Source organism: Exserohilum turcica (genome assembly GCF_000359705.1).
Source record: "Exserohilum turcica Et28A unplaced genomic scaffold SETTUscaffold_7, whole genome shotgun sequence".
Lineage (NCBI taxonomy): Eukaryota > Fungi > Ascomycota > Dothideomycetes > Pleosporales > Pleosporaceae > Exserohilum > Exserohilum turcicum.
The window spans coordinates 643,717-668,694 of record NW_007360288.1 but is presented as its reverse complement, the minus strand read 5'-3'; the positions used below and the strand labels follow the sequence as shown (position 1 = coordinate 668,694).

The 24,978-nt window shown below is 51.8% G+C and overlaps 11 protein-coding genes and 1 non-coding gene across 12 annotated transcripts; 4 read left to right on the top strand and 8 right to left on the bottom strand.

Moving 5' to 3' along the window:
• Window positions 1-1,327: 1,327 nt before the first annotated feature.
• SETTUDRAFT_34696 (uncharacterized protein) lies at window positions 1,328-1,723 on the top strand (the record flags this gene model as incomplete). The annotated part of the gene is made up of 1 exon (XM_008031911.1): window positions 1,328-1,723. One exon carries the CDS (start codon window positions 1,328-1,330, stop codon window positions 1,721-1,723), a length of 396 nt encoding a protein of 131 aa, XP_008030102.1.
• A 564-nt stretch (window positions 1,724-2,287) lies between these two features.
• Window positions 2,288-3,050, bottom strand: SETTUDRAFT_34695 (uncharacterized protein; the record flags this gene model as incomplete). The annotated part of the gene is made up of 2 exons (XM_008031910.1): window positions 2,288-2,883; window positions 2,906-3,050. 2 exons carry the CDS (start codon window positions 3,048-3,050, stop codon window positions 2,288-2,290), a joined length of 741 nt encoding a protein of 246 aa, XP_008030101.1.
• Window positions 3,051-5,784: 2,734 nt separating this feature from the next.
• Window positions 5,785-5,873, top strand: SETTUDRAFT_t77. Its single transcript has one exon. It is a non-coding gene; the product is annotated as a tRNA-OTHER (tRNA).
• A 1,104-nt stretch (window positions 5,874-6,977) lies between these two features.
• Window positions 6,978-8,597, top strand: SETTUDRAFT_156821 (uncharacterized protein; the record flags this gene model as incomplete). The annotated part of the gene is made up of 5 exons (XM_008032106.1): window positions 6,978-7,065; window positions 7,126-7,433; window positions 7,495-7,911; window positions 7,971-8,432; window positions 8,502-8,597. 5 exons carry the CDS (start codon window positions 6,978-6,980, stop codon window positions 8,595-8,597), a joined length of 1,371 nt encoding a protein of 456 aa, XP_008030297.1.
• A 131-nt stretch (window positions 8,598-8,728) lies between these two features.
• On the bottom strand, window positions 8,729-10,496 carry SETTUDRAFT_97287 (uncharacterized protein; the record flags this gene model as incomplete). The annotated part of the gene is made up of 4 exons (XM_008032105.1): window positions 8,729-8,891; window positions 9,005-10,045; window positions 10,100-10,220; window positions 10,280-10,496. 4 exons carry the CDS (start codon window positions 10,494-10,496, stop codon window positions 8,729-8,731), a joined length of 1,542 nt encoding a protein of 513 aa, XP_008030296.1.
• Window positions 10,497-11,510: 1,014 nt separating this feature from the next.
• SETTUDRAFT_165479 (uncharacterized protein) lies at window positions 11,511-12,226 on the bottom strand (the record flags this gene model as incomplete). The annotated part of the gene is made up of 2 exons (XM_008032104.1): window positions 11,511-11,877; window positions 11,987-12,226. 2 exons carry the CDS (start codon window positions 12,221-12,223, stop codon window positions 11,641-11,643), a joined length of 474 nt encoding a protein of 157 aa, XP_008030295.1. The 3' UTR covers window positions 11,511-11,640.
• A 145-nt stretch (window positions 12,227-12,371) lies between these two features.
• Window positions 12,372-13,319, bottom strand: SETTUDRAFT_141765 (uncharacterized protein; the record flags this gene model as incomplete). Its single annotated transcript, XM_008032103.1, has 1 exon — window positions 12,372-13,319. The coding sequence occupies one exon, from the start codon at window positions 13,317-13,319 to the stop codon at window positions 12,510-12,512; it is 810 nt and encodes a 269-aa protein (XP_008030294.1). The 3' UTR covers window positions 12,372-12,509.
• A 175-nt stretch (window positions 13,320-13,494) lies between these two features.
• Window positions 13,495-15,995, bottom strand: SETTUDRAFT_165478 (uncharacterized protein; the record flags this gene model as incomplete). The annotated part of the gene is made up of 2 exons (XM_008032102.1): window positions 13,495-13,775; window positions 13,824-15,995. The coding sequence occupies 2 exons, from the start codon at window positions 15,993-15,995 to the stop codon at window positions 13,656-13,658; spliced, it is 2,292 nt and encodes a 763-aa protein (XP_008030293.1). The 3' UTR covers window positions 13,495-13,655.
• A 298-nt stretch (window positions 15,996-16,293) lies between these two features.
• Window positions 16,294-19,132, top strand: SETTUDRAFT_141760 (uncharacterized protein). Its single transcript, XM_008032101.1, has 4 exons — window positions 16,294-16,570; window positions 16,617-17,196; window positions 17,273-18,795; window positions 18,858-19,132. The coding sequence occupies exons 1-4, from the start codon at window positions 16,454-16,456 to the stop codon at window positions 19,032-19,034; spliced, it is 2,397 nt and encodes a 798-aa protein (XP_008030292.1). The 5' UTR covers window positions 16,294-16,453; the 3' UTR covers window positions 19,035-19,132.
• A 21-nt stretch (window positions 19,133-19,153) lies between these two features.
• SETTUDRAFT_165476 (uncharacterized protein) lies at window positions 19,154-20,689 on the bottom strand. Its single transcript, XM_008032100.1, has 4 exons — window positions 20,338-20,689; window positions 20,032-20,252; window positions 19,763-19,940; window positions 19,154-19,683 (listed from the first exon to the last, which is right to left on the bottom strand). Exons 1-4 carry the CDS (start codon window positions 20,616-20,618, stop codon window positions 19,476-19,478), a joined length of 888 nt encoding a protein of 295 aa, XP_008030291.1. The 5' UTR covers window positions 20,619-20,689; the 3' UTR covers window positions 19,154-19,475.
• Window positions 20,690-21,295: 606 nt separating this feature from the next.
• On the bottom strand, window positions 21,296-21,970 carry SETTUDRAFT_181218 (uncharacterized protein; the record flags this gene model as incomplete). Its single annotated transcript, XM_008032099.1, has 2 exons — window positions 21,650-21,970; window positions 21,296-21,581 (listed from the first exon to the last, which is right to left on the bottom strand). The coding sequence occupies exons 1-2, from the start codon at window positions 21,760-21,762 to the stop codon at window positions 21,296-21,298; spliced, it is 399 nt and encodes a 132-aa protein (XP_008030290.1). The 5' UTR covers window positions 21,763-21,970.
• Window positions 21,971-23,095: 1,125 nt separating this feature from the next.
• On the bottom strand, window positions 23,096-24,337 carry SETTUDRAFT_98184 (uncharacterized protein; the record flags this gene model as incomplete). Its single annotated transcript, XM_008032098.1, has 2 exons — window positions 23,096-23,803; window positions 23,852-24,337. 2 exons carry the CDS (start codon window positions 24,335-24,337, stop codon window positions 23,096-23,098), a joined length of 1,194 nt encoding a protein of 397 aa, XP_008030289.1.
• Window positions 24,338-24,978: the final 641 nt, after the last annotated feature.

Genomic DNA, 24,978 nt, shown 5'->3' with positions numbered 1-24,978 from the left:
TAATACCGCGACTACTAGCAACGTCGCAGTAGTAGATGATGAGTTTCGACCGATGGAAACACTGCGAGCCGCGCGTAGAGAGAAGGCACTGAATAGGCCAACAACCGTACAAAGATACTGGATACTCATGCGAGATCGTTACCCACGCCTTAGCAGGCTTGCGCTAGACGTGCTCTCGATACCAGCGTCAAGCTGCGAGTGTGAGCGCATGTTCAGTGAGCTTGGGGATCTACTAGAGCCTCGCCGACGAGGCATGCAACCGCAGCTTTTGGCGGCGATACAGTGCGTACGACGGTGGCGTAAAGCTGGTTTAGGCAACGATAATATTAGCTCAAAAGTCACTATAAGTGATGATAGTATAGAGACGTTGTATGAGCTGAGTAAGTGGGATAGCGATATCAATAGTGATAGCGAAACTCAACACCAAGAATAGTCGCTGTAGCTATAGCTAATATTATCTACTTAACTAGCTTTGAAAAAGACGCTATGACCATCAAGCTCATCAAGCTCATCAATCAAGCTGGCTTGATACACCAAGCCAAGCTGAGTCAAGCCAAGCCAAGCTGACAGTTTTGCTTTTGCCTATCAAGCTGAGGCAAGCCAAGCTGGAGCTTGGCTTGGCTTGATTGTTGACATCTCTGCCGGGATTAGCATCCACTGTGCTGTAAAGCGGGTGGGAAACCTTCATGGCTAATAATAATCTGGACTTTTCAAGGTCATGGTCTTGTCGATCACTATTCAGGCCGCTGCCAAGTTATCCATGGCAGTGGGCCCAAGCGGGCGATTGTTTAAGCTAGTTAGCTTTGTGCAACGCGTAGGATGTATACAGGCATTAAGTGCGGGGAAAGAAAACCGCCAGGGACCTGAGTTTGATGGTCGAAGAGTTGGAAAGTGTTATATGGAGTCAGTGCTATAACGTCGCTTGTCTCTCATTGAGAGTCGAGGACAGTTATGTTGAAATCTCGCTTTTTTGTTTGAGCATTCATATAACGACAGGGTATTTGAGTTGAATAAAGGTAAATCCCAAGCGCTTCTCGCCTCTCATATTGTGTCTTGGTAGCTAGCCCAAACACACAGCCAAGAGCATGCCTTATATCCAAGGGATTCTACCATTCGTAGATGCCGAGCTCTTCTCGCCAGCAATACGAGCCATGGCAAATAACAAGCTAAGGCATGCTACACTTCATCACAAGGCTTCAGACATTGAGATTCTAGCTGCTTCAAAGACTCAGTCTCAATGCCAACAGGAATCTGAGTATTTAAGGCACCCCCAAAGCCATGTTTTGAAAAACCAAACAGTTACTCACTTCTGTATCTCAATATCAATATGCGCTTCTCCAGACTCTCCACCTCCTCTGTCCTGGTGACTCTCCTCGCCACGAGCGAAACCGTGGCTGCAGCTTCGTGTAGCGTTAGAAACGTAGAAGGCAAACCCTTCCTCGTGGATTGGGACATCTGGGCTAGTAACGTTTATGGAAGTGCGCAAAACACCTTTCTCTACTTGTTCCTTACCTCGACACAGCTTCAGCAACTAACACAAATCCTTAATTCCCGGCTGGTGCGGCGGGCTATGGGACAATCTCAAGAACAAGGGCTGCGGCCCTTCAGGCACGTATTGCGGCGGGCTCGAGTCATCACGTATCTTGAATTGGCGGTTCAGAACGGGTATTGGATGTCAGAAAGGGTCAATCCATGGCGCGTGGTGGGAGGCCACCAAGAATGAATTTGGCTCCATTTCTTGTGTGGGATAGAGTAGAAGTGTTAAAACCTGCACTAAAATGGTCCATGCTGGCCTGTTTGGGCTGACCTGGGTTAGCCTGCTCTAATGGGTGCTTAGGCCTATCAATACTAGGTAATCACTAGAATAGTTCCCTGGTGATTTTCCTTTTAAAGAACACCACTACTTACTGACGACCTATGATCTAATTCATGTTATACTATACTACTATTTAGACAACAGTCTAAAATCTAAATGACCTTTTCTCTGAGTATATCTATGCACGTCTGATAATCTTAGCTTTTCTAAATACGTTTTTTTACCGTCACCCCTTTGAAGATACCATAGCACATAGTACGCAGAGCAATTCAAGGCATCACAGCGCTAGACATATAACAGCTCATAATCATCTATAATCAAGCCCTTTACTTAGTACTGCTATCCCGCGCTCCTCCTCATACTTCCGTCCTACTCGTGCCACACGCCAACCAGAGCTTGTACGCCAAGTTAAATTCAGGGTTGCTAAGCACACATGCTATATATTCAACGTAGAGATACTCAACCTTAACCCTACCTCATCACAAATATGCTTGTTCTCAAGTTTCCTCCACAGACTACTTTTGAATCGCCAGCACATCGTGCCGAGCTGCATTCCGCTCTGTAAACCAGACGGGTCTCGTCCTTTAACATTTTGCCGCAAAAGCACCGCCTTCCACCCTCAACACCATAGTATGGATATGCTTTACAGTGTTCTTGACACATAGAGTGTGTCATGTGCGCAGAATCTTTGGTCGCTTCAGACAGTACACGCGACGAAACAGAATCTACGGCACATCCGACCCATGTGGCTGTTTTTCGCTGGGCGTGCGTAAGCTTATTTGTGAGATCCTTTTGTTTTTCCAACCACTCCTGCTCTTTTTGGGCACTAGTTTTCTGGTAGTTGGCCAGGTCGGCCAATAGCTCTGCCTCGCGTTTGTCCCATTCATCTTTGTCTGCCTCGCAGGTATCTGGAGTGGAACTGGCAGTAGGACTTGCAGACAGTGGCTGATTGAAGATGATGCCATTGGTACAAGTACAAGAGCACTCCGGCTGTGCTGAAGGCTCGACACAACTAAGGGAAGGCTTAGATCCTAGTATTTCATGATAAGCTTTTCCGTAGTTATTTACTTAGATTTCGAGTTTACTCACCATTGTCGCATTGATACGAGGTCCCAAAATGATCAAGCGAGTTTAGCACTTCATGGGTAGAGTCCATTCCCATTACGTTCTGAGTATCGTAGGAGTAGGCTTTCGCACATAGTGTAGCAAGGACAAGGACTTGAGCAGCTCTCATTGTGGATGTGTGGTCAATCTTAGGAGACAAGTATGAAAGGATGAGCAGTCCAGTTCCTTTCCAGGGCTGCAGTCTTTTATGTCATGTTATTCTGTAGATCCTTTCCTACTACATGCTCTTCGATCAACGCTTTCGTTGCATTTTGTTGTAATAACATATTGCTTGATCGCTTAGTAGCCAGAAACCCAGCAAGCTAGGAGTGATCTGCATCCATGAAATGCTTTTTTGCCTCTCAGCTCTAGGAAAACTCGGTGAAATACTCCGGGAAGAAATCGGCTTCAGCCATTTGAAAAAAAATCAGCAGTGGGGACCCGGCGGCCGTTCAGAGGATAATTAGTCTGTGAGACTTTGTTCTCGAGTTTAGAGAGATTGTTAGGCGATAAATTTTAGCAGAGTGTTTTGATCTCCAGTTATGTAAAATGTAAATACTTACGAAAACAAGCTAGTTTCAATGCTGACGTGGAAGGTGATTTTTTGAAAGTTTTCCAAAGTAGTCTTGGAAACAGCAACATAAGAATTGCTCATGTTGATGAGGGTCCTAGTTCATCTGCAGCACTACTGACTGTAAACATGTGGTTATTATACAATACTCCCACACTGGTAGTGTCTCTTTCTTTGATGATTGTAATACTCGAATACCTTTGTCTCTATTGAACGGGAGGTCGTCTTTTCGGTTTGTGATGAAATGTTCGGCGTTTCTCTAGTAACAGGAGTTCATAGAAGTAGACTCGTTCGAAATCATGCAAATCAGTTCCGAGTTCCACGATTACCATTGAATAGCCTCTTCGCAGACCCGGATAGTCGAACAACGGGTGAAAACGTCAATGCGGAAATATAAAATCATAGTGCCAGTAACGGGCGCCAATAACGGACCAGAGTGGCCGTTTTCGGCTCGGCCCCGCCCGCTACCATTCACACCGCCAGTTGTCAGGAGCTTAGCTCATTTGCCACTATTCTACTGCAACTAAAAAGGTACGAGTAATCGGCCTTCTGCTAATCACAAGGGATAGAATAGTATATATAGGCGCGCAAGCCTGACACCAGTCATCAATCTATTATATCGCCTAGACTAAAAACTCCCCAGTCAAATGATCGTTTAACAAATACCGTTTCATATATGAGTTTGGACCTATCAGCAAATATATGATACCAAGAAGATAGTTAATATAAATGTCTGTACACACATGTGGAAAGGAAGAAGCCATTCTTAGGTAGCCTGCTTTTATTGGTAACGTCCGTTCCACTACGCAAGGATAGATGATGATCAGTTCTGGGAGTTCATACTACTGATAATCTGCTTTGACTATTTTTGGAAGCCTTTTCGTTTAGGATGAATGCATTGTGGCGCTTTTCTCTTCGAAGCCTTGCCTTCTCAAGTCGCAAATACTTTGTCTCTCACGTGTGATCCTATTCCCTCTCGTTCCCGTCGCGTTAGAATATTAGATAAGAAGGATAGCCTCAAACAAGGGCTCTTCGAGATTGGAAGTAGGTCGACCCTGTGGCATACACGAGCTGTATCTCGCTATGTTGTTTCGGCAGAAACCTGGTTGAATGACCAAGTCCCGGTTTCGGAATGTAACCCCCACTCTACCCCCCTGTCTCAGAGAAGCCTTATTTCGTACGAAGCTTGCTTTTAGAAAAGTTGACTGCATAAATATTAACTAGCGAGATAAAGAGCAAAAAAGGGACCCTGAAACACCGTCAAAATTGAATAAACAGAAGTCCCGCGATACAGGACCCTCTCCATCAACTTTGTGCTTCATTCATTTTATTTACAATCTGTCTGCAGTAATCAGTATGATACATGCTTTTGTAATCTTGATATCGCTTATACTCTGCCGCCCTTATTGTGAACCTGGCGGGTGATAGGAGCATATTCAACTTTGTTCATGTATAATTAGAAGTGATACCCCATTCTTCACGTAAAAAGACAAAGTCTTACTCTGCCGCACCACCCACGCACAATCTCTATCAGGCATACCTGCGGACAGACTGCTCACCTATTAGGAATACGCTGGTATATAGGTAGGGGTTGGGTAGAGGTTATGCTATGTGCTACCCCGATCTTGGCAACTCCTACGCAACCCCTACCCATTTATCAGCGTACACCTAGTCTGGTACATTTATGTGCCTCCGCCAAGGCGCTATGCCCCATCCGGTAAGGCATAACATGGTCTTCTTTCAGGTATGGGCTTTTGCACATTGCTGCGAAGACGAAGATACGTGCATAGTATCAGCCATGTTTATTTATGAAACCTGACATGTTCTGTATTGGTTATCATGAGACGCTGATTGTTGATCTGCTTCTTCTTCCATTGTCGTTTCTTACAAACGTACCTGTGTGACTGACGAAAGGCGGCAAGATTCCACGACTTGTTGCAGGTAATATGATGCTAACGTAAATACTACTCGCCACTGTTAGGATCATGCTTATTGTTTAGAGAGCGTTATCAACCCATTGAAACGATTAATGTCGTGAAAATAGGGCTCGCCTCAAAAGGTACTATTTATTGGTCGACTTCTCTTCCTTGAATCATGATAGCGGTAGCGCAGGCCTCAAAAAGGCAGGCCTGAAGCAATCGGCAGCTGAAAGACCAAGTATCAAATATTAGGCAAGTGGATTGTGGACAAATGTCACCAAGGAACAACAAGCTCTTGACGTTTGTTAGCGGCGACGCGTGTACCTGTTGACGTCACTAAACCCCTGAAACACAACCACCTACACACTGCATGAGGGGGGATGGCGCAGTGGTGGAGCGCCTGGAAAAATTTTCTGCTGTCTCACGTCAGCAAAGATCGAAGGTTCGAATCCTTCTCCCCTCACAACCATATTTATGGTCCACCCACATGAGAGAGTTACTCATTAAACTACCTATTCGACTGAGAGAGTTACTCGTTAAAACTTGAGAGGAAGACTCATTTAAAGTGAAAGATCTGAGAGAGTTACTCACTAAAAAACTACTAGGCTACGAGCCTCACCTTCATTTAGATAACCCCCTACATTGTACCTACTCAATTTGTACCTAGATTAAATTCTAGCCTACGTAGTTACTTGCAGGCCTTAAGCCTGCACGTCTTATATAGCCCTTTGGGCTGAGAAAGGACGCTAAACTACAATAATAATAATAATAATACACACTGCATGACACACATCCCAGACCGGATGGTTATACACCTGGGTATATTCCTTGATTACAACCGCCCGCTCTTGAACAGCAGACAAGGACGCATCCAAATCCTCTCTAGCGTCGCCCAATCAAGTCGACAAGGCGAGGGGCTGTGTAGCTGCGGAGCTTCCAATCGTGGCCTCTGCCCGTACCCTGCTCTGCATCCTTGAACCACCTTTCTGATCGACACCTGGAGCTGATAAGACACTGGACACGATGGCCTATATTGACTTCTAGCATTACCAGCTGAGACCCGCATAGTAGCCGCAGCAATCCACCCCACTTTACACCCATCCAGGCCCTGATCTCCAGACAACTCAGTATCCGCACCGCTGCCGGTCAATCCCGTACCTGCGATCTGCAGGTGTTGTTGTTTGGGATTCAGCTAGCGCGCATGGTATATCGACCACATGCATCATCGGGAGCTTAGCTCAAGGCTTGACAAAGCTTGCAATGGCTTGGTCCTCAAACGGGGCTTGCGGGAGCAACTACACGTAGCCCATGTCACCATGCAGACGCGGCTGGTCGAACACTCTTAGCAGGGGAAATGGTTGGGCGACCGGATTTGCTTTTACACCGGGCCATGGTGATGTAAGTACGGATGAGGGGCTGGGTACCAGAGTATATATGCTGCTCTGCAAGTCGCGGTAGGCAATACAATCCTCCCAGCTTTTCAGTCTTTTTCCTCCTTCTACTTTGGAACAGATTGAAACTACACCCTTTTACAGCATCGTTACACCTATACTGCTTGCATTACATCATGGCTTCCCTTCAGCGCCTCGCCGTTCAGCGTAGCCCGGTCTACAAGGCCGCTGGAATTAGGAGCTATGCCTATGCCATGACAAAATGTACCCATCTGCATATTCACTCTCACCCTATCCTGCTGTTGCTTGACTAACACCGCCCAGATGGCTTCCATCCTACCAAACCCGGCCCGTACTACCAAGCAAAAGTCATGTCCCAGCAGGGCAAATTCGGCCGTGTCGGCGGTCGCGTACGCTTCCACCACGTCCTGCGTAAGCGAAAGCACCACAAGTCCGAACATACCGGCACAAAAAGCGGCGATGCTTCGACACCAGCCAGTGGAGAGGCCACGGACGGCGATGTCCCAGCCGAAGACATCCAAAACGACTCACTGTACCTCTGCGAAGTCGGCATTGGCACGCCAGAGCAGAAACTCTATTTAGATTTCGACACGAGCTCGGCTGATCTCTGGGTACGTATCTCTCACCCTCACAACAAGAAGATAGCTAATCTAGCGGCTCCCATGTCTACAGGTCTGGTCAACTGAACTCCCGAAATCCATTCTCCAGTCTGCGAACCCTGCCAATCAACAAGTTGCCTTTGACGCGTCCAAATCCAGTACTTTCAAGAAGCTCGACAACGCGACGTGGAAGATTTCCTACGGAGACTCGTCGTCGGCGAGCGGAGATGTCGGCACCGATGTGCTTGACCTGGGTGGCCTCAAGGTAGAGAACCAAGCCATCGAGCTTGCGAAAGAGCTCTCGCAGCAGTTTGCACAGGGCAATGGAAGCGGGCTACTGGGTTTGGCGTTTAGCTCCATCAACACTGTCAAGCCTGATCAGCAGAAGACGCCCGTGGACAACATCATTGCGCAGCAGCCAGAAAGATCGCAGCTATTCACTGCGTATCTTGGTAGCTGGAGGGACAAGGACGAGCCGGACAAGGGCGAGGTAAGCATCCCCCGTTTTGTCTGCTTTTGGATTCTTTCAAACTGACTTGATTGTTCCAGAGTTTCTACACATTTGGCTTCATCGACAATGACATCATGAAGGCATCTGGCGCAAGCACACCCAACTACGCCCCTGTAGACAACAGCCAGGGCTTTTGGCAAATCCAATCCACATCCGCCAGCATCAATGGACAGACGATCACGCGGTCCGGTAACACGTCCATCATGGACACGGGCACCACGCTGTGCCTCGTCGACGACTCGCTCGTCGAAGCTGTCTACAAAGCCATTCCCGGTGCAAAGTACGACGACACTAATCAAGGCTACATATTCCCTGCGTCGACGTCAGCATCCAGCCTACCGGATATCCAGCTCGCCATTGGCGACGCCATGGTGAGCTTCCAGAAAGAAGACCTCGGTTTTGCCGACGCAGGCAACGGAATGGTGTACGGCAGCATCCAGAGCAGGGGATCCATGAACATGGATATCTACGGCGATGCTGTACTCAAGGCCATGTATGCGGTACGTTTTCACACCAAAAACATTCTCGATATTGCAAGTGGAAGAAAAATGGCTAACGCATCCACTCAGATCTTCGACATGAATAACGGGTCGCCCCGCTTCGGCTGGGTGCAAAGGAAAGAGCAGACGCAGAATACGGCGGTACCGCCTTCGCAGCAAACGTAACTGCATTTGTGGCGCTGTACATAATTATATATATTGCTGGGATACAGCGTTATAGAAAGCCGCTGCGTCAGCACAATTGAGATTACTCATAAAAACAAATACATTGCTGAGATAAAGCGCGCTTGTACCTGCTATTCAATCGTCACACGCACACCCCTGCTGGTCTTGGTCATGGGAATAAACATGTCGTGGTCATACAGCACGTCTTCGTCCGTGGTGCCCGCAAGACGCATGTGCGGCAGCACACGCAGGACCAGCGCGGTAAGACAGAGATGGAGTTCGCATAGTGCTAGACTAGATAGCTCGTTAGTATATATACATAAAAAAGCAAAATCCTTGCCCAACTACTTCCTAATTCCCAAAATGATATTTTACTAGAAAAGGAGAGTTGGAAAAAAAAAACTTACTTCATACCCAGACACGCACGACTCCCCTTTGAGAACGCCAACAAACCGCGCTCGACATCTTTTCTGCGCTGATTGTTTTCATCGAGCCAGCGCTCGGGCGCAAAGGCAAACGAATCCGGGAACGAGCGCTCATTGTGATGGGTAATGGCTGCCGACATGCCGACGGCATAGCCCTGCGGAATCACGTATTCGACGTCTTTCTTGGCCCACTCGCCGCGGTATACGAGGTTCTCCTCGGTCGCGACGCGCGCAGTGCGGCTGGACACGCCGTACGAGAGTCTCAGGCCCTCTTGGATGACAGCGCCGAGATACGGTAGTGTCTCGAGCTGTGTCCAGCCGGGGAGGTGTCGGGGGTCTGTAACGACGGTCTCGAGTTCGCGAGTGAGTTTGGCCAGGAGGGGCGGGTTGCTGAGTAAATGGTAGGTGATGACAGCGAGAGCCCAGCTGGTTGTCTCTGTGCCTGCACCGACAATGGCCTGGGCCTCGTCAGCGACCCAGCGGAGCTTGTTTTTTTCCTCGTCCGACGCGGATTGCAGGAGGGCGGCGAAAACCGTGGGGCGGTCGTATGTGATGCCGGCGTCGAGATCGGCTTCGGCCTTGCGGATCAGTGCGGGAATGTCGATTTGCAGCGTCTTGACCATCAGGGCTATGTCCTTGGGCAAGTAGTCGATCAAGAAGGTGGCGAGGCCCGCGCTTGCTTTGGTCCATGGGAAGAAGCGGAAGACGAAGACGGGGCGGAGGATGGAGGCGGTGGGCTCGCGGAAATTCGGGTACCACGTCTTTTGGTCGAGCAGCCCGAAGCCCTGGCCGAAGCTGTAGCTGGAGATGGCGTCGGAGGTGAAGCAGCTGTAGGCCATGGTCACATCAAAGGGGTCATTTTCGCCGGACTGCGCGAGGAGTTTGTCGCATAGCTTTTGAACTAGGGCGTGGATGTCGGGCTCGAGGCGGGCAATCATAGAGCGCGAGAAGAACTTGGCCACGGGGATGCGGCGCATGCGGTGGTGATCATGGTCGACTGTGCCGAAGCCTGATTCACCGAGACTGACCAGTTAGACGGTTTTTTTGATCATGTGTGCGGGTTTGAGAGTAGCTTACGCTGAGCCATTGATCTGGTGGACGGGCTTATCACGTTTGCGTCCGCCTACAGCGTAGATTTCATCTGCGAAGCTGACATCGTCGCAGTGGATTTCGTTTGGGTTGATGCGTACAATGGGGCCTAAGAGAAGCCTATAATCAGCTTCCACACTCGTTCATATCGCTTCGTCAACTCCTTACCGTAGATCTGGTGCATCCGACCAATCTCCTTGGTATAGCACCCAAACTTGATGACATCGTAGTAGAACTCCGGGAGGTACGTAGCAGCCGCCAGCCTAGGGCCTGGAATCTTGCTCAGCGGATGCAATGGCGAAATGTTATACAGAGCCTGTGCTGCCTTTAACAAAAGCCATAGCCCCACGAGTCCAGCTCCATAAAACACTGAGAGATGGAACATCCCTGCGGGTGCCTGCCCATCTGACGATTCCATGTTGGAGACAGTGTGAGAGGTGAAGAGAGAGAGAAAGTCAAAAAAACAGAGGACCTGCCCTCTTTTTTTCTCTAGCCCCCAAGGCCTCAGTCTCAAGAACCTATTTCCTTGGTAGACACATACCGAGAACTTAGCGCGCCATTAGATTCACACGCAGGGTTCCAAGTGGCCCCCCTAAGACAAAAGCCTGCGTGGCCCAAGTGGGGTGGGTTGAAGTCGGTTTGGTCGCGCAGTACGCCTTATTCTATGTGAGCGGGACATGTACCGACAGCATTGCCCTGCGTCTTAACTGTACTATACGTACTCTAGCTGTTGCCGAAAAAAAATTATGTCCTAGCCAGCGCACTCTTTTGTGCTTGACATAAGTTGGGCATCACAAATCTCTGACCTGCAGAACGACAATCCTGCCCGTCTGGGAACAGCAATCTATGATTGGCTTAGACTCTGGCTATTCTGAGCAATATATACGGGGCCTTGTTGGACGCTGAACGGTAGAGCATATTACTTACATCTGGACGACAGGGCGGCTGCAAGAGATACGCGGGACGGAAGAGGCTCAAAAGGGGCGCCATGGCCGAGGCATGTTTAGAGCGAGGTGCAAAAGTGGGTTGTGTGGCGAGTCAGCCCTGTGAGGAGGATTACGCTAGGCTAAGCCCTTGCGCGTAGACAGCGCATGAATGGAAGGAGGTAATTTTGTGCCCGGTGATTGGCTTGTCATTGTGCTCGGCGGGAGTCCTAGAGGTGGGTTTGCGTCGTAGTAGGGGAAGGACGATTTTGCAAGGCAGGCCCAAGTCTTGCTTTCGGCTTTGACAGCGTTGCAATTGAGTTAGGCGTACTTCGTAGTTGGAAGCGGGCCTGGCCCACGTTGGCGCAGGGGTCCCATGACACACAGTTCCGAGTCCTAAGAGGGGCATTGCCTTGTGATGGGATTAGCATACTGAAGACAATGCAAGTATTTCGAGAAACCCAAATTCGGTACCATTTCAATTGATTCATGGTCATCATTCTTGATCACGTCAATGTTTGTGTCTGCTACGGCTTCCAGCGCTTTCCTAGCACGTCGTACCCAAGTCTGCTGTATTCGTGTCTTGGGCCTTTCTGATATCCAAATCTACCTGCCCCTGGGCAGAACCATCTTACCCCTCGCGGCAAGCATAATCCAGCCTCCAATAAGGCAAGCCCCGCCAATTGGCGTAACCGGTCCCAGCTGCTTGTATTTCTTGGGATCCAACAGCAGTAGATATATGCTGCCAGAGAACATGGTTATGCCCGCTGTGAAAAGAGACATAGCGAGCTTGTTTGCCGGCGCCACCACGGCAGTAAAAGTCAGGACAATTGAGTGGATAAGCTGTTCGCATGTCGCATTAGCAGAGTTCTGAACCTCGACGGCGACGCAAGCCATGTATGAGAATAGAGAACAGGTGGGAAACATGGCAGGTTCATGGCACAAGGCTTACTTGATAATGGGCAGCATTTCTCCAGCTGGATACATCAGAGGTTCGATGTTTCAGTCCATGGACCCCGAAAGCACCGAGCGCAACGCTCGAGGCGCCGAGGAGCGTGCCTATTGTCCAGAATGGCGATATGGAACTATACGTCGTTCCATGCGTGGGGTAAGGAGGGCCGTACGTGGCTTCGGGCTGCGATCGGGATTTACGCGAAGATGAAGACGAGGATTTCTTGGACGAAGACATGGCGGCGCGGGTTGTGGGTGAGAGATGGGGGGCAAGGTGGGATGAAAGGGTCAAGGCTGAAGCCGCGGTTTGCGGAGCTTCGGAGGTATGTGTGGTCTGATTGGTCTGTGCACGTGAACTGAGAAAAAGGCACGCTCTTCTGAAATGGCTGAATTTGGTGGTATCATAGATGCTGAGAAATGCATCTTGCTGTTTCCAACGCCCGAACGCCGCCCTAATGCGAATGCGACACTGTCTTTTGCAAAGCGTGCGACCGCGTCAATGCCCCAACACTGCTTCCGGCCCTTTAATCCGACTCTGCATCAACCTCCATGACATCTCCGTTTGCCTGATCCTTTCGCTGCGTCCTCATTGCACTTGTTGTAGCCTTCTTGCTTGCCCTTCCATTCTTTTGTGCCGCTTTGGCTGCCTTCTCTTGCTCTTCAGATAGCAGAGAGCCATCAACACGCAGGAATCCCTTTCCTTTGCCTCTTCCATCCATTCTACCGTCAACGTCTCGTATCCTGACCCGGAGTTCACCCTCGACCTTCTCGCCGTCGCCATTGACCCACCAGCCACCTTCATCCGACAAACTCTCGTCCCAACCCTTCTTGACCTTGCCAGTCTCATTCTGGTGCCATGACCAATCTGCGGGTATATGCTCCTTGAGAATGCTCACGGGAAAAGTATTGAGATGTGCGAGGGTAATGTGTGTTTTCGCTTGATCGGTAACGTGCGCATCTAGGTATGCATTTCGGACGGGACGCCATACAAGGAAGGAGGCAGTAGCCCATAGGAAGGGCGCAGCGTATTCGTCGACATGTCTGAGGAGCAGAGGCTCCGCCGGCGAATCATTGGTGGCACCGTTTTGTGCACGTTTTGAACGAGATTTAGACGTTGTGGCGGATGCAGTTGGAGGCGAGCTGCTCAGATCAACGTCCTCGTATGCGAGTATTACACCTCGTGCAGCCGGAAAGTAGGTGAGGAGCAATGGCGATAGTACAGTCGCGCATACGGCTGAGAAGGGATCGGAGAGGCACGAGGGCGGAATGCAGACGTATTGTGATATGCGCTCAATGTGGAATAGAGATTCATCGCCGCCCTGTACTGGTGCCATGATTGGAAAAGGTAGACGAATCCGGGTTGCGTAATGTGGTTTGCGACCGCGTTGTCGCAAAAGTGCTGAGCTCGAAAAAAGTTGGAGATCGGTGTTTGAACATGCCGATCTGTGGGGTCACGTTATTTGAGGTCTGACACGTGACATGGAGATGGTGTACGGAGATTGGACATCATGACTGAATTACAAGACGCTTTTTGGCAGCGCCCATGTTGTGGAGTATACCCCGGTCTACATGTAAATCCAACGCCAAATGACACTGTACCCAGGACACAAACGCCGTCCGTGCAACAGCATGTTGATGCTTAGCCTAGCAACAAACGAGTACGAATCACATCATCTCCGGATCGCCTTCTCGGCATCCTTGCGTAGCACCTTGGTGACAACACGCTGCAGCGCCTGTCTGATCTCACCCTTCTTGAATTGGGACAAGTCGTAATAGTTGGGAGAAATATCCTGCAATCGTTAGTATAGCATTCATCATCGGGGAATACAGGCACTTACTATCAGCCACTCCGGCTTGACCGACGTTACTGTTCGAATGTAGTTCTTTGTCGTGAGCACAAATTCGTTGTAGATGACCCATTCACTGTCTTCGGCCAGCACCGTGCTGGGATGCAGGAGAACGTTCTGCTCATCCTTGACAGTAATGTAGCTCTTTCCGTTACCATCCCGCTTGGCGACTTGCATGAAGAAACCGGCTACGAGCGCACGCTGGATGTTCTCGTAGTACTTCTTGTTCTCAAACGGTGTCGATACGAGCTCGAGCTCCTCGCGCTCCATTATGCGCTTGAGCTGCATACGGACATTGTCGGCTTGTTGCAGCGCTCGGTATGACAGGAAGTGGTCGTGGCACCACTGCTTCGGATTGGCCTGCGCTTCCTCGCTCTTGAACGCATGATAGACATTCAGCATGGTAAGGTGGTCGCCCTTGGGGTGTGCAAACAGATCCTTCATCTCGTCTGCTCGCTTGCGGTTGTTGGCTGGGCGAACAAAAATTTGCGGTACAGAGAGGAGTGCAGTAAGGGAGAGAATCTCATTAGAGCAGTAGAATTCAGGCGATGTGATTAGCATGACTGCCAATGCAGGATCCAGAGGAAACTGAGACGCGAGCCCTCCCAGTGTGGTAAGCTCGCCCTCATCATCCAGGCATGCCAGGTAGTTTAGCTCCTCCAATGCTCGCATCAGCGTCTCGGGCGCAGGAGGGTCCATCAGGTCAAAGTGTACCAGGTCGTCGACTCCGAGCTTCTTCAGCTCCAGGACTGTGCTCGCCAAGTTGGATCGCAGGATTTCGGGATAGGTCTGCTCGATGAGCTCCTTCTTGAATGCAGCTTCGGTGTACAAGCGGAAGCATTTACCAGGACGTGTACGACCAGCACGACCAGCGCGCTGCTGTGCAGAGGCCTTGGAAATGGGCGATACCAACAGCGACTCGACACGGATACGGGGGTTGTATACTTTTTGCTTGCTGAAACCCGGGTCTACGACGTACACGATTCCGTCAATAGTGAGCGAAGTCTCGGCAATGTTGGTGGAGACGATGCACTTTCGTCCGGGGCGGCCGCCCGGTGTTGCTGGCGGAGGTGCGGGAGAAAAGATCTTTTGTTGTTGCGCAGGGGGCAGAGTTCCGTACAGCGGGTATACAACAAGCGGTCCAGCACCACCCTCGCGACTCAAATCTTGAGCTTCCAAGTTTATCTTCCGGCAAGCATCCTCAATCTCCTCCTCACCAGTCAAGAAGAGCAAAATGTCGCCTTCGGGCTCGGTAGCGTGGATTTGGAGGACGGTTCGCAGAGCCGCTTCGACGTAGTCGCGTTCGGGCGCGGGGGTGTAAAAGACCTCGACGGGGTGGGTTCGACCGGGAACGGCGAGCAGCGGGGCGTTGTGGAAGTACTTTTGGAACTTGGTGGCATCGAGGGTAGCACTCATGATGATGAGCTTGAGATCGGGCCTGCGCAGAACAACCTCCTTCAGCAGGCCCATGAGGATATCGGTGGCGAGCGTTCTCTCGTGGGCTTCGTCGAGAATAATGGTGCTGTAGCGCGTGAGGTTGTGGTCGTTCATGGCCTCGCGCAGCAACATTCCGTCCGTCATGTACTTGAGAATGGTACTGGGCCCCGTCTTGTCCTCAAAACGGATGCTGTATCCAACCTCCTCGCCCAGCTCGACATCCATCTCCTCGGCCACACGCTGCGCCACCGACATGGCGGCCACACGGCGAGGCTGTGTACAGGCGACCATCTTGGCCTCGGACTGCGGGAGGTCGTCGAAAAGGACAAACTGGGGAATCTGCGTCGTCTTTCCGGATCCCGTCTCACCGACGAAGACGAGGATCTGCGACTCCTGGTAGAGCTTGAGGAACTCATCGCGCTGCTGGTGGACGGGCAGGTCGCGGCGCTTCTCGAGGATGCTCATGTACTTTTTGGAGAGCGGCTTGCCGGTGAAGGGGTTGTTGGGCCCGTTCTCTGCGACATTGGCCTGGGCGGTGGTTGTGGCATGGCGCTTGAAGCCCTTCAGGCCCTGTCGGGCGGCGGCGCTGTCGTTGGCGTCGTTCCAGTGCGCCAGGTACGGGTTGGAGGCGGCATCCATGTCGGGTTTGCCGTTGGACTCGGTCTTGACACGCTTGACGCGGGCGCTGTCGTCGTTGTCGAATTCGCGCTTCGTCGTAGCTGTCATGGTGGCGCGGGTGGGTGTTGGTGTTTTGGAGGATGCGCGAGTGAATGTCGGCCTCAATGGGCGGTGCCAGAAAAAGTTATGCGCCGGGCGGGAGTGGGAGTGGCTAGCTCCACTTGCAGCCACTGCCAATGCTCCAAGTACACAAAGGCTTGGCGCGAACCACCACAGGCTGCAACGCCCCCCAAGCCGACGCCCACACACACACATGCGCCCGCACGCACATAACATGTCCTATGTAGCAAATACATCCGTCTCTCCACCCCCACACCCTCGCCGTCGCGTGCTTGCTGCCCGTCCCATGTCGCCGTGATCGCCTCTGCCCTCTCTCGCGCCCGCAGCATTGCCCTCCGCCGCCTCACTAACCCCGCCGTAGTCGGCCGCCGTCACCAACTTTTTCCACAGCGCGGCGTCTTCGCGGCATAGCATACCCGCGCCCCTTCCAGACACCTCTCCGCGGAATGGACTACTCGGAAGGCATGGACGAATCCGTGCCCATCTTCTACATTGGGCAGCATGAGTCGAAGCGCGCCCTCGATGTGTCGCCGGAGCTGGTGCAGCATGCCCAAGATCTCGGAGTAGGCGCCTCGAGTATATGCAGGGACCGCTGCTAACCATCGCCAGTATGATATGATCACCAGCACAATTACCACGGACCAGTTCCATAATCGCGTCCTCGGCATCCTCAATTCCTATACCCAGACGCTCGCTGAGTCGCCGTCGCAACCGTTGCCATTGATTCCCGCACTGGACAATTTTGACACACCACTCAGCCCCAACGACATCATCGGCCAACTGGTAACCTTTACCAGCTCGTGGATTGACCTCTCCTCGCCAGATCCGCTCATCGCCCATCTGTCGCGGCAGGTCTTTCACCTTGAGATTGCCTATGCAGCCTTCTGCGGCGTCACAAATGTCGTCGTGCCCGGCCCAAGGCTGGCCCATGGACAGGCTGGCGTCTCTCAGTATGCTCGCTCTATCAAGGAGGCGCTTATCACAGGGTCCTATCTTCAGCTACATATTCAACTACCCATGGATGGCAAGCAGCCAGAGTCTACCGGCGAGGACTTGGGAGACCTAGCCCGTTTTGCAAGAGCTGAGTTTGAGCCCAGCGCTGACGCAAAGAATATTAATTCATGGAGTTCATGGGATGCCTGGAACACCATCAGATCTATCTGCAAATACCACAACAGATTGTCAATCAGTAAGGACTTTCGTTTCGTTTGCGCAGTCCGGCGTCGTCAAATGACGCTCTTCATAGACTAACATGGCTACCCTAGTGCTCGACCTTCCGCGCAAATTCCCATCACTGGCTCTTCAATCGCGCTGGTTCTCAGAGCCCCTGCGGTTACTTAATCTATATGCCTCGTCTTTTCTGGTCAATGCTCGCCAATCCTTTGTGCTATCCAAAGCACACCAAGTCTTCATCTTTCGAGCCATGCGCCTGCAGCGCGGACCTTGGATGCTCATCTCAGATGTCGGCCCACTGCCAGGCATTGACGATCCAGACATGATCATGTCATATTCTACCGGCCACCTCTCCCCTCACACGGTCGAAGACGCGCCGAGCCCTGGTTCTTCGGCTCCCGCACCAACCCCAGCCGAAGCAGCCCAGTTGACGAGGAAATCGCCAAAGAAGAGCAGTAGCAGCAACGATCCGACACCGCATCTCAGCTACATGCGGTACCTGCAACGCAACCAACCCCCCAAAAGCCAGATTGAACGTTTTGGCGGCGGTTTTCAGGATTATCTGCAGAGCCCATTGCAGCCTCTTACAGACAATCTGGAGTCAATCACGTATGAGGTGTTTGAAAAGGACCCAATCAAGTATGCATGGTATGAGCGAGCCATTGCACAAGCACTGCGTGATTGGCACGCCGAGCAAAGGTCGACAAGCTCCGACAACGGTGCCGTTGTTATTGCTGTCGTCGGCTCTGGCCGCGGTCCTCTTGTGACACGTGCGTTGAATGCGAGTGCAAGCTCTGGCGTCCCTGTGCAAGTATACGCGATTGAAAAGAACCCCAATGCGTATGTGCTGCTGCAGCGCCACAATATCGAGACTTGGGGCGGGCGCGTCACAGTTGTAAAGACCGACATGAGAGCTTGGAAAGGTCCTTCGAAACCAGATGGCACCTTTGGCAAGGTCGACATCCTAGTCAGTGAACTGCTTGGATCCTTTGCCGACAATGAGTTGTCACCAGAGTGTCTCGACGGCGTTCAGCATGTCTTGAACCCCAACCACGGCATCTCGATACCATCGAGCTATACTGCACACTTTACTCCAATCTCGACACCCAAGCTCTGGGCTGACCTGTACAACCGCAGTACCAACGTGGACCCGAATGCTTTTGACATCCCCTGGGTCGTCATGCTGTCACAATTTGACTACTTGTCTACAGAAGCTAAAGAGACGGTTGCTGCTCAACAGCTCAGCAACGGCACCAAGATGCAGAACTTCAACCTCGAGCCGCCTCTTGCACCCAACGTGAAGACCGCGTGGGAGTTCACCCATCCTCTACCACCCAGCATTATAGCTCAGTCCTCGCTACGCAAGGGCGGATCTGCAGTAGGCGGTGGAGGCGGCTTCTGTGGAGGTGACGGCGCAAACGAACACAACCTGCGCTACTGCAGAATCGCCTTTCCCATCCAAGAACCAGGTGTTTGTCACGGACTGGGCGCATACTTTGAAACCGTGCTGTACAGCGGGTCCGAGGGCCCCGTGGAGCTAAGCACAAACCCCGTCACCATGGACCAGAAGAGCAAGGACATGATCTCGTGGTTCCCCATCCTTTTCCCTCTCAAGGTACGTTGAGCAACAATACTTCCATCTCTTCCGTCTTGCGCATTTACTGACTCATCCCACAGAACCCCATGCAGCTGCCGGCTAACTCGGAAGTCGAAGTCAGCTTCTGGCGACAGACGGACGACCGCAAGGTTTGGTATGAGTGGCTTGTAGAGAGCTACATGATGATCAACGGCCAGCGCGTACGCTTGGGTGTGTCTGATTTGCACTCGAGCAAGTCGAACGGATGCATGATGTAAGGTGCATGACGCCAGAATCGCACGGCTGAGTTGAAAGGGAGCGGTGATTTCAATAGACACCGCATTTACGCAAAGCTACCCAAATGGCTATGACATGGAAAAAAAAGTTTGTGGCTTTTCATCTTGATGCTTTTTGGGCCTGATGCACCTTCATGTGTGTGTGTGTGTGTGTGTGTTTCGGACTGTGCGCAGATGATATCAAGGGAAAAGAAATCCTCATACCGCGGAATTTCGGCCCAACACCATACTCCTAGCCTCCATGCCACTTCCCTTTTTTTTGCGCTGATAATGCCGCACTACTTTCTTTGCTGCTCATGTCCTTATCATCTCACATGTGCAACTTCAACACAATATCCATATAGTTGAACCTCTCCAGACAAAACACAACTCAGCACAAGGGACAACCCCCCCCTCCTTTTTTTTCTTACCCTCAGCACAGCACTACAAATAGTCCTTCTTGCGACCCGTCCTCGTGTACTGATTGAGATGCCACTCGACGTCTCCCTCCTTGTTATCCAGGGTGCCCGCCCTAATTTCAAACAAGCGCATACTCATGCGCGGCCCCACCTCCGCCAGCTCTACAGATTGGTATCCTGTTTTGACGAAGACGTGGTGGCGGACTTCGATTGTGTCTTCGATGTTTTTGAACCTGTACAATATATCACATATTAGTATGGTGTAAATTAATTTTTTTTCAAGGGGCAGTTTAAGGGGGGGGGGAAACATACGTAACAACACGATTTCCCACTTTTGCGTTTGCTTCGCGGGGTGGGAACAGGTGTTTGAGGATCTGGACGCAGCGCTGGCCGAGTTTTGTGGTGAAGCCTTCGAAAATGAGGTGTGGGTAGCTTTCCGAGACTGTGCCGCGCGAGGAATTGGGTATGTCTGCGCGCAGGATGACGTTGTCTGCATTTACACGCCCTTGTCAGCCCCGAGTCACGATATATATGTGTACATGGGAAAAAAAACACTAGAGTTAGAGGGCGGGGAGACTTACGAAGGGAAAAGCTGGCGGTGGGGCCGTGCGGAAAATGCGATACTGTCAGGGCCGTCGGCGTGCCTCTGTGCTCGTGTAAAAGGACCATGTCGCTGAGTCCTCCTGCCTTTGCGCTCTCCACGAGAATGGGCAGGATCATGTTACCGCGGTTCAGGCGGATTGACGTTGGAAGCAATAAACGGATTTCCTTTGCGAAGGTGCCTAGCCTGCTCGAGGGGTCTCTGTATACAAAGAAGCGCACAAAGTTAGTCGGGCTGAGTTGCACTAATGGATATGCTGATTGCCTAGGGAATCACTCTTTCGTACCGACTCGTTGTAACCAGGATTCTGGGATCGACAACACCAGAGAGTTGCGCATACTCGTCGTCTAGGCCTAGCTCTTCTTCTACGGTCCGGTCGGCCCTGCTCTCGTCGTACTTGTAGTCTCGTCGTAGGGCTGTGTCTCCCGCAACGTCTTTTGAGAGCGGCTTCCCGCTTGCGAGGGATTCTTTGAGCGCAGCTCGCTTCGACGCCAGCTCAGCATCGCGGAGAGTTAATGCCCGGCGGTAGAGGTAATCGCGCCTTTCGCGCGCTTGTTTTCTGATCATCGTGGCAGAAAGTTCGTGATACACTCGTAGTTATGGATGCAATTCGGCGTGCGGTCTCTGATGGATAGGTTCTTGTTCGTGGGTGACGGGCGGTGCGCGAGGGGTATCAAGGTATGGTGGTGTCGCATGCAAGCAGTGAGGAAGTTGGAGGCGCAATGGAAATTTTGGGTCCTTATCTTATCGCCGGGCTGCCAATGGGAGTGCCTCGGACCTCCGACTTCAACACCTTCATCAACGCCTACTTGGGCGGTCCCGAGTCACCTACATTACACAAATTTCATTGTCGATACTAACAGCAGTGGATAATACAGGCTTTCACCGTACATGGTCTGGTTTGAGGAAGCTGAGGCTACGTCAAAGCGCTGAGATCACGTGCGACATCACCAAGTAGCGAACCAGATTCAGGACATGCAGTGGCGAGAACAGATTGATATTCCAAATCAAACACGAAAATACCGCTTTATCAATTCTACCAAACTCTAGCCAGAGTATTAACGCACCATGGTATAATTCATGATCCCTTGTGTCTAGGCTCATGACACCGGACCAAAGCGCCAACAAGTAAAAAAGCACACTCGTACTTATGAGCACTGCAAAAAGTCCCACTACTTACAACCTGTACCGCAACGAGCGTCAGCGTATTTCGCACTCGAATTCTCAGCAAGTCCTCCACGTGCCTACGACGGATTATCCAGAACAACGCGCCAGCAAGAATAAAACGCCGCAAAGAAGTCGTCAAAGCTCGCTTGAATGGGGCCCTGGAATTCGCCTATGCGTTCGCCGGGGCCATAAGGCGTCTCTTTGTAAAAGTAGCAGGCATAGCCTGCCGATATGGCGAACTCGATCGGCCGTACAAACCACGCTGTTCCCGTCGGCCAGTATGCGATGATTTTGGCCTGCCCGGGCGGTGTAATTCCAAGGACGTAGTAGGCGGCGTCGCCACCGCGGACATAGGCGACACCACTGGGGGGTCGGATGGTTAGTATCTGGACCTTGGAGTGTGAGGGTTCAAGGGGATTGTGGATACGTACTCCCATTCCTCTTCCTCCTCGCGAGAAGCAATGCTAGCGGCGCGAGAAGGAATGCTAGCGGCCAGTGCGGCACTCACAGTGCATGCGCTGAGAAGGAGAGATGAAAGACGCATATTGAGCTGAAACGCTGAAGGGATGTTGACGGTGCTTTGACGAGGCTGGAGTTAATGAGGCTGAAGTGGCGTTGAGCAAAGGTTTTGTAGCTGAGCATGCGAATCTGGGTGGTCACATCCGGTGCCAGGAATACATTTATCAGTTGAAATCATCGTGAGCATACCGGGGCGTGGCTGCTTGGCTATCTGACCAGACCCTTTGCAACAGCCAGCCAATGGCAAAGGGAAAACTGGTCATACGCCACATTTCCATGGAACCCACCACGGGGAGACGCTAAAAATGACACAACTAGATTGGTTTCGTCATCTTGGCTTACCTATAACGGCATCGTATTCTTTAGTTGCATCTGCAATAGGTGGCTGGATGGCCTCTCTGTGTAGACGATGCGGCACTCTTCTTCCAGCCCACAGCTCAAAGAGGCCTATAGCAGCTATAGCAATTAGTTCAAGTAGCATTTGGAAAAAGAAACGTGGCATCACAGTCGGCAAGTACAGCCATAGACGTTGGTTTCGGTGCTTTGATCCATGTTCTTGACATGGGAGCAGCTGGGCTCATATTCCATGAGCTGTTGCCAATCATTAACTCTGCGCAGACATCGCCGTGCGTGTGGCGCTGGTCACGTGCTGTGAGGATGTCGTTGGAGACTTGGTGGGAGAAGTCTCGAGGGTGAATGTGAAGATAAAAGGGACTGATGACCAGATGGATATATGCGATTAGGGAGAAGATGAACCAAAGTAGCTGCATGGTCGTGGAATATCGTAAGTATAGGAAAATCTAAGTTTAAATAGATAATCAAGTGAATGAAGTTGCAATGGGTACACCTAGTCATCAGGGTAAAAGTGGTCCTGTATATGTTCTGTGCTATGCAAAGAAAGTTGGAACCGCAATGCCAGCGAGGTAGATAGTGAGTGAGAAATCCTCAGAACTAAATGAGTATCGCGTGTCGACGACGTGACGATTGATCCGGCGATGCTAAGCATACAGGACAGTACTGCCTACAAACAGCAACACTAGTCCCTGTATGCTTACTATCAGCTCGTGGTAGCTGAGTCCGAAGGGCCAGTCAGACTGAGCATTGATGTGCAGTATTTGACGCTACCTCAACAACATTTTACAATGTGTAGTCGGGTTTATGATTTAAAAAAAAAGGGTCTGGCAGTTCAAAAAGTTCCATTTACGAATGTATTCCCAAATTGACACCAATCACGTGACCTATAAAACTGAAGCCCACTGAATTATGAATTCTACATAGCGATGGAAAAAAGAACCCGAAAATTTAGTTGCGTTAGCCTTTGAAGAAGAAGAGAAGAAAAATTGATATGTAAACTCATTCTAGCACCACGCGTACTTTTCATTTCCTAGCCAGTCGATTTTGTCGGCGACGGGGCCTTTGTGCTCTGGGAACCAGCGGAGACTAGCGATACTTTCTACATGGCGATCGACGACCTTTGCGCTTGGGTCGAGCCTGTTTGCAGCGGCGACGGCCGTGGGAGTGGGCGCCCACATCTCTACGTTTTCCATTTTCCACGCCTCGGCCTCGCGCTGGGCCATGGCCATCAAGGCGGCAATGGCAGCGTCGTGGCTGTGGTCGTGAGCGTGGCTCGAGGAGCCCTCCCAACCGGCGTCCTCAACAACTAGGCGCAGGATGTGGAGCGTGTTCCCCTTTGTGTCTGTGGGGTCTTGGTTGTACCACATTCGTGTCCAGTAGCACCACACGCGTTTGCCCTTTTCGGTGCCGACAATGGCGCCTTTGATCTCGGGCATCTTGCCGTGGAGCTCGTTTCCGACAAACTCTTCGCGTGCATGGTGCCAGCGAATTGTCTCAAGGTTGGGGATGATGGCGACGGCGGTGTTGCTGCCTTTTGGCCGCGACTCCAGGTTGCGGCGGACAGAGGCCACGTCAATGTCGCAGAGATCTGGCAAGTCTTGCGCGTATAGCGGCCGCGCTGTGGGCAGGCCGCTTGTGTTTTGCGAAGGAGTGCCAGAGAGGGAGAGGTGGGATGATGTAAAGGGCTCCCAGCCAAACGAGTTGTAGAATTTCTGCCGTCGTTAGCCGCACGGTAGGTTCGCCTTGCTACAAGTACGCACCTTTCCAATATCGGAATAGAGCACCGAGAATAGACACTCTGTTCCGTCGTCGGTCTGGTATGTTTCCAAGATGTTTCCCAGTTCGGTCATCATCCTCTGGGCATATCCTCGCTTCCGCAGGTGGTTGGCGCAGAAGACGCTGCCGATGCCGTGACAGATGACTTGTTTGAGCACTCCGTCCTGCCATACGAGTGCCTTCTTGCGGTATGTCTCGCAGCTGGCCAGCGGCAGTCTTGTTCCCGAGTGGGGATCCAGAGGGTTATTGGGCAGCGAGGTGTCGACGAGGATCCAGTACGAGATGCCTCCATTGCGAGTCATGTCCGTCTGAGCGAGGTGGGCTTCACGACGGAGGTAGGCGGGCAGCTTCAGAGCACCGCGCCACTCTGCTGCATTGAGGGTGAACTGCATGTGCTTCTCTGCCTCGGTGGGATGGACCAGGGCCAGCGAGGGCGAGTCGCTCTTGGGGAGGTTGTCGGTGATAGCCATGATTGCGGTGGTGAGTGGCGGGTTAGGTGTGCTCTGGCGCGTTTCCTTATAACCTGGCCGTGTCCAAGCATCGGTGTATACTTGTCAAATGTCGTAGGGCGTCGCAGGCATGTCGTGGGCCCAGTGCCGATGCAGGTCGAAGCAGGAACGATACCGTAGCAAGTAAGCAGCGGGTCCGCGGTGCAACAGATTGGCTGTGATGGGCGTCTCCAGACGGAATACTGCGACTTCTTTGTCGGTGCGTCGCCGTCTACTCCAGACACCCCGCGTTGGCGCAGCTCGACTCCGCCCTGGTCTCTCCGCGCAGACTTATAGACGACGCCATGCTCGCCCCGCCAGCGATATTCCGAGAGGCCCTGATCACGATGCTGCTGGCGGCCCGTCGTGTGCCGTGGAAAAGCGAATGCGCATGTCATAGCTCATCATGCGCCAGGTGCAGCAGGCGTCCGATTCGCGAGTAGCCTCAGATGCTGCATGGAGCCAGGCGGCCGCGCACAGCGGCGGTCGTGTTGGGGCGCGGACGCATCGCCCGTGGTGGTGGATTCGCAGTAATGGCAACAGTCCGGCTGGCGGCCATGGCCAAGGGCGTTCTTCTCGGCGTCGTCGAGTGGGAGCAGAGGCTCGTGACGGCGCCACTGATC

What these genes read in the sequence shown, in the direction of transcription:
- SETTUDRAFT_165476 (XM_008032100.1), bottom strand. Translation starts at nt 20,618, where the DNA reads ATGATCAGAAAACAAGCGCGCGAAAGGCGCGATTACCTCTACCGCCGG. An exon ending in ATCCTGGTTACAACGAGTCG is followed by an intron (nt 20,253 to 20,337) that starts GTACGAAAGAGT and finishes CTTTGTATACAG; the next exon opens with AGACCCCTCGAGCAGGCTAG. An exon ending in GTGGGAAATCGTGTTGTTAC is followed by an intron (nt 19,684 to 19,762) that starts GTATGTTTCCCC and finishes TATATTGTACAG; the next exon opens with GTTCAAAAACATCGAAGACA.
- SETTUDRAFT_141760 (XM_008032101.1), top strand. Translation starts at nt 16,454, where the DNA reads ATGGACTACTCGGAAGGCATGGACGAATCCGTGCCCATCTTCTACATT. An exon ending in AGCATGCCCAAGATCTCGGA is followed by an intron (nt 16,571 to 16,616) that starts GTAGGCGCCTCG and finishes AACCATCGCCAG; the next exon opens with TATGATATGATCACCAGCAC. An exon ending in CCACAACAGATTGTCAATCA is followed by an intron (nt 17,197 to 17,272) that starts GTAAGGACTTTC and finishes TGGCTACCCTAG; the next exon opens with TGCTCGACCTTCCGCGCAAA.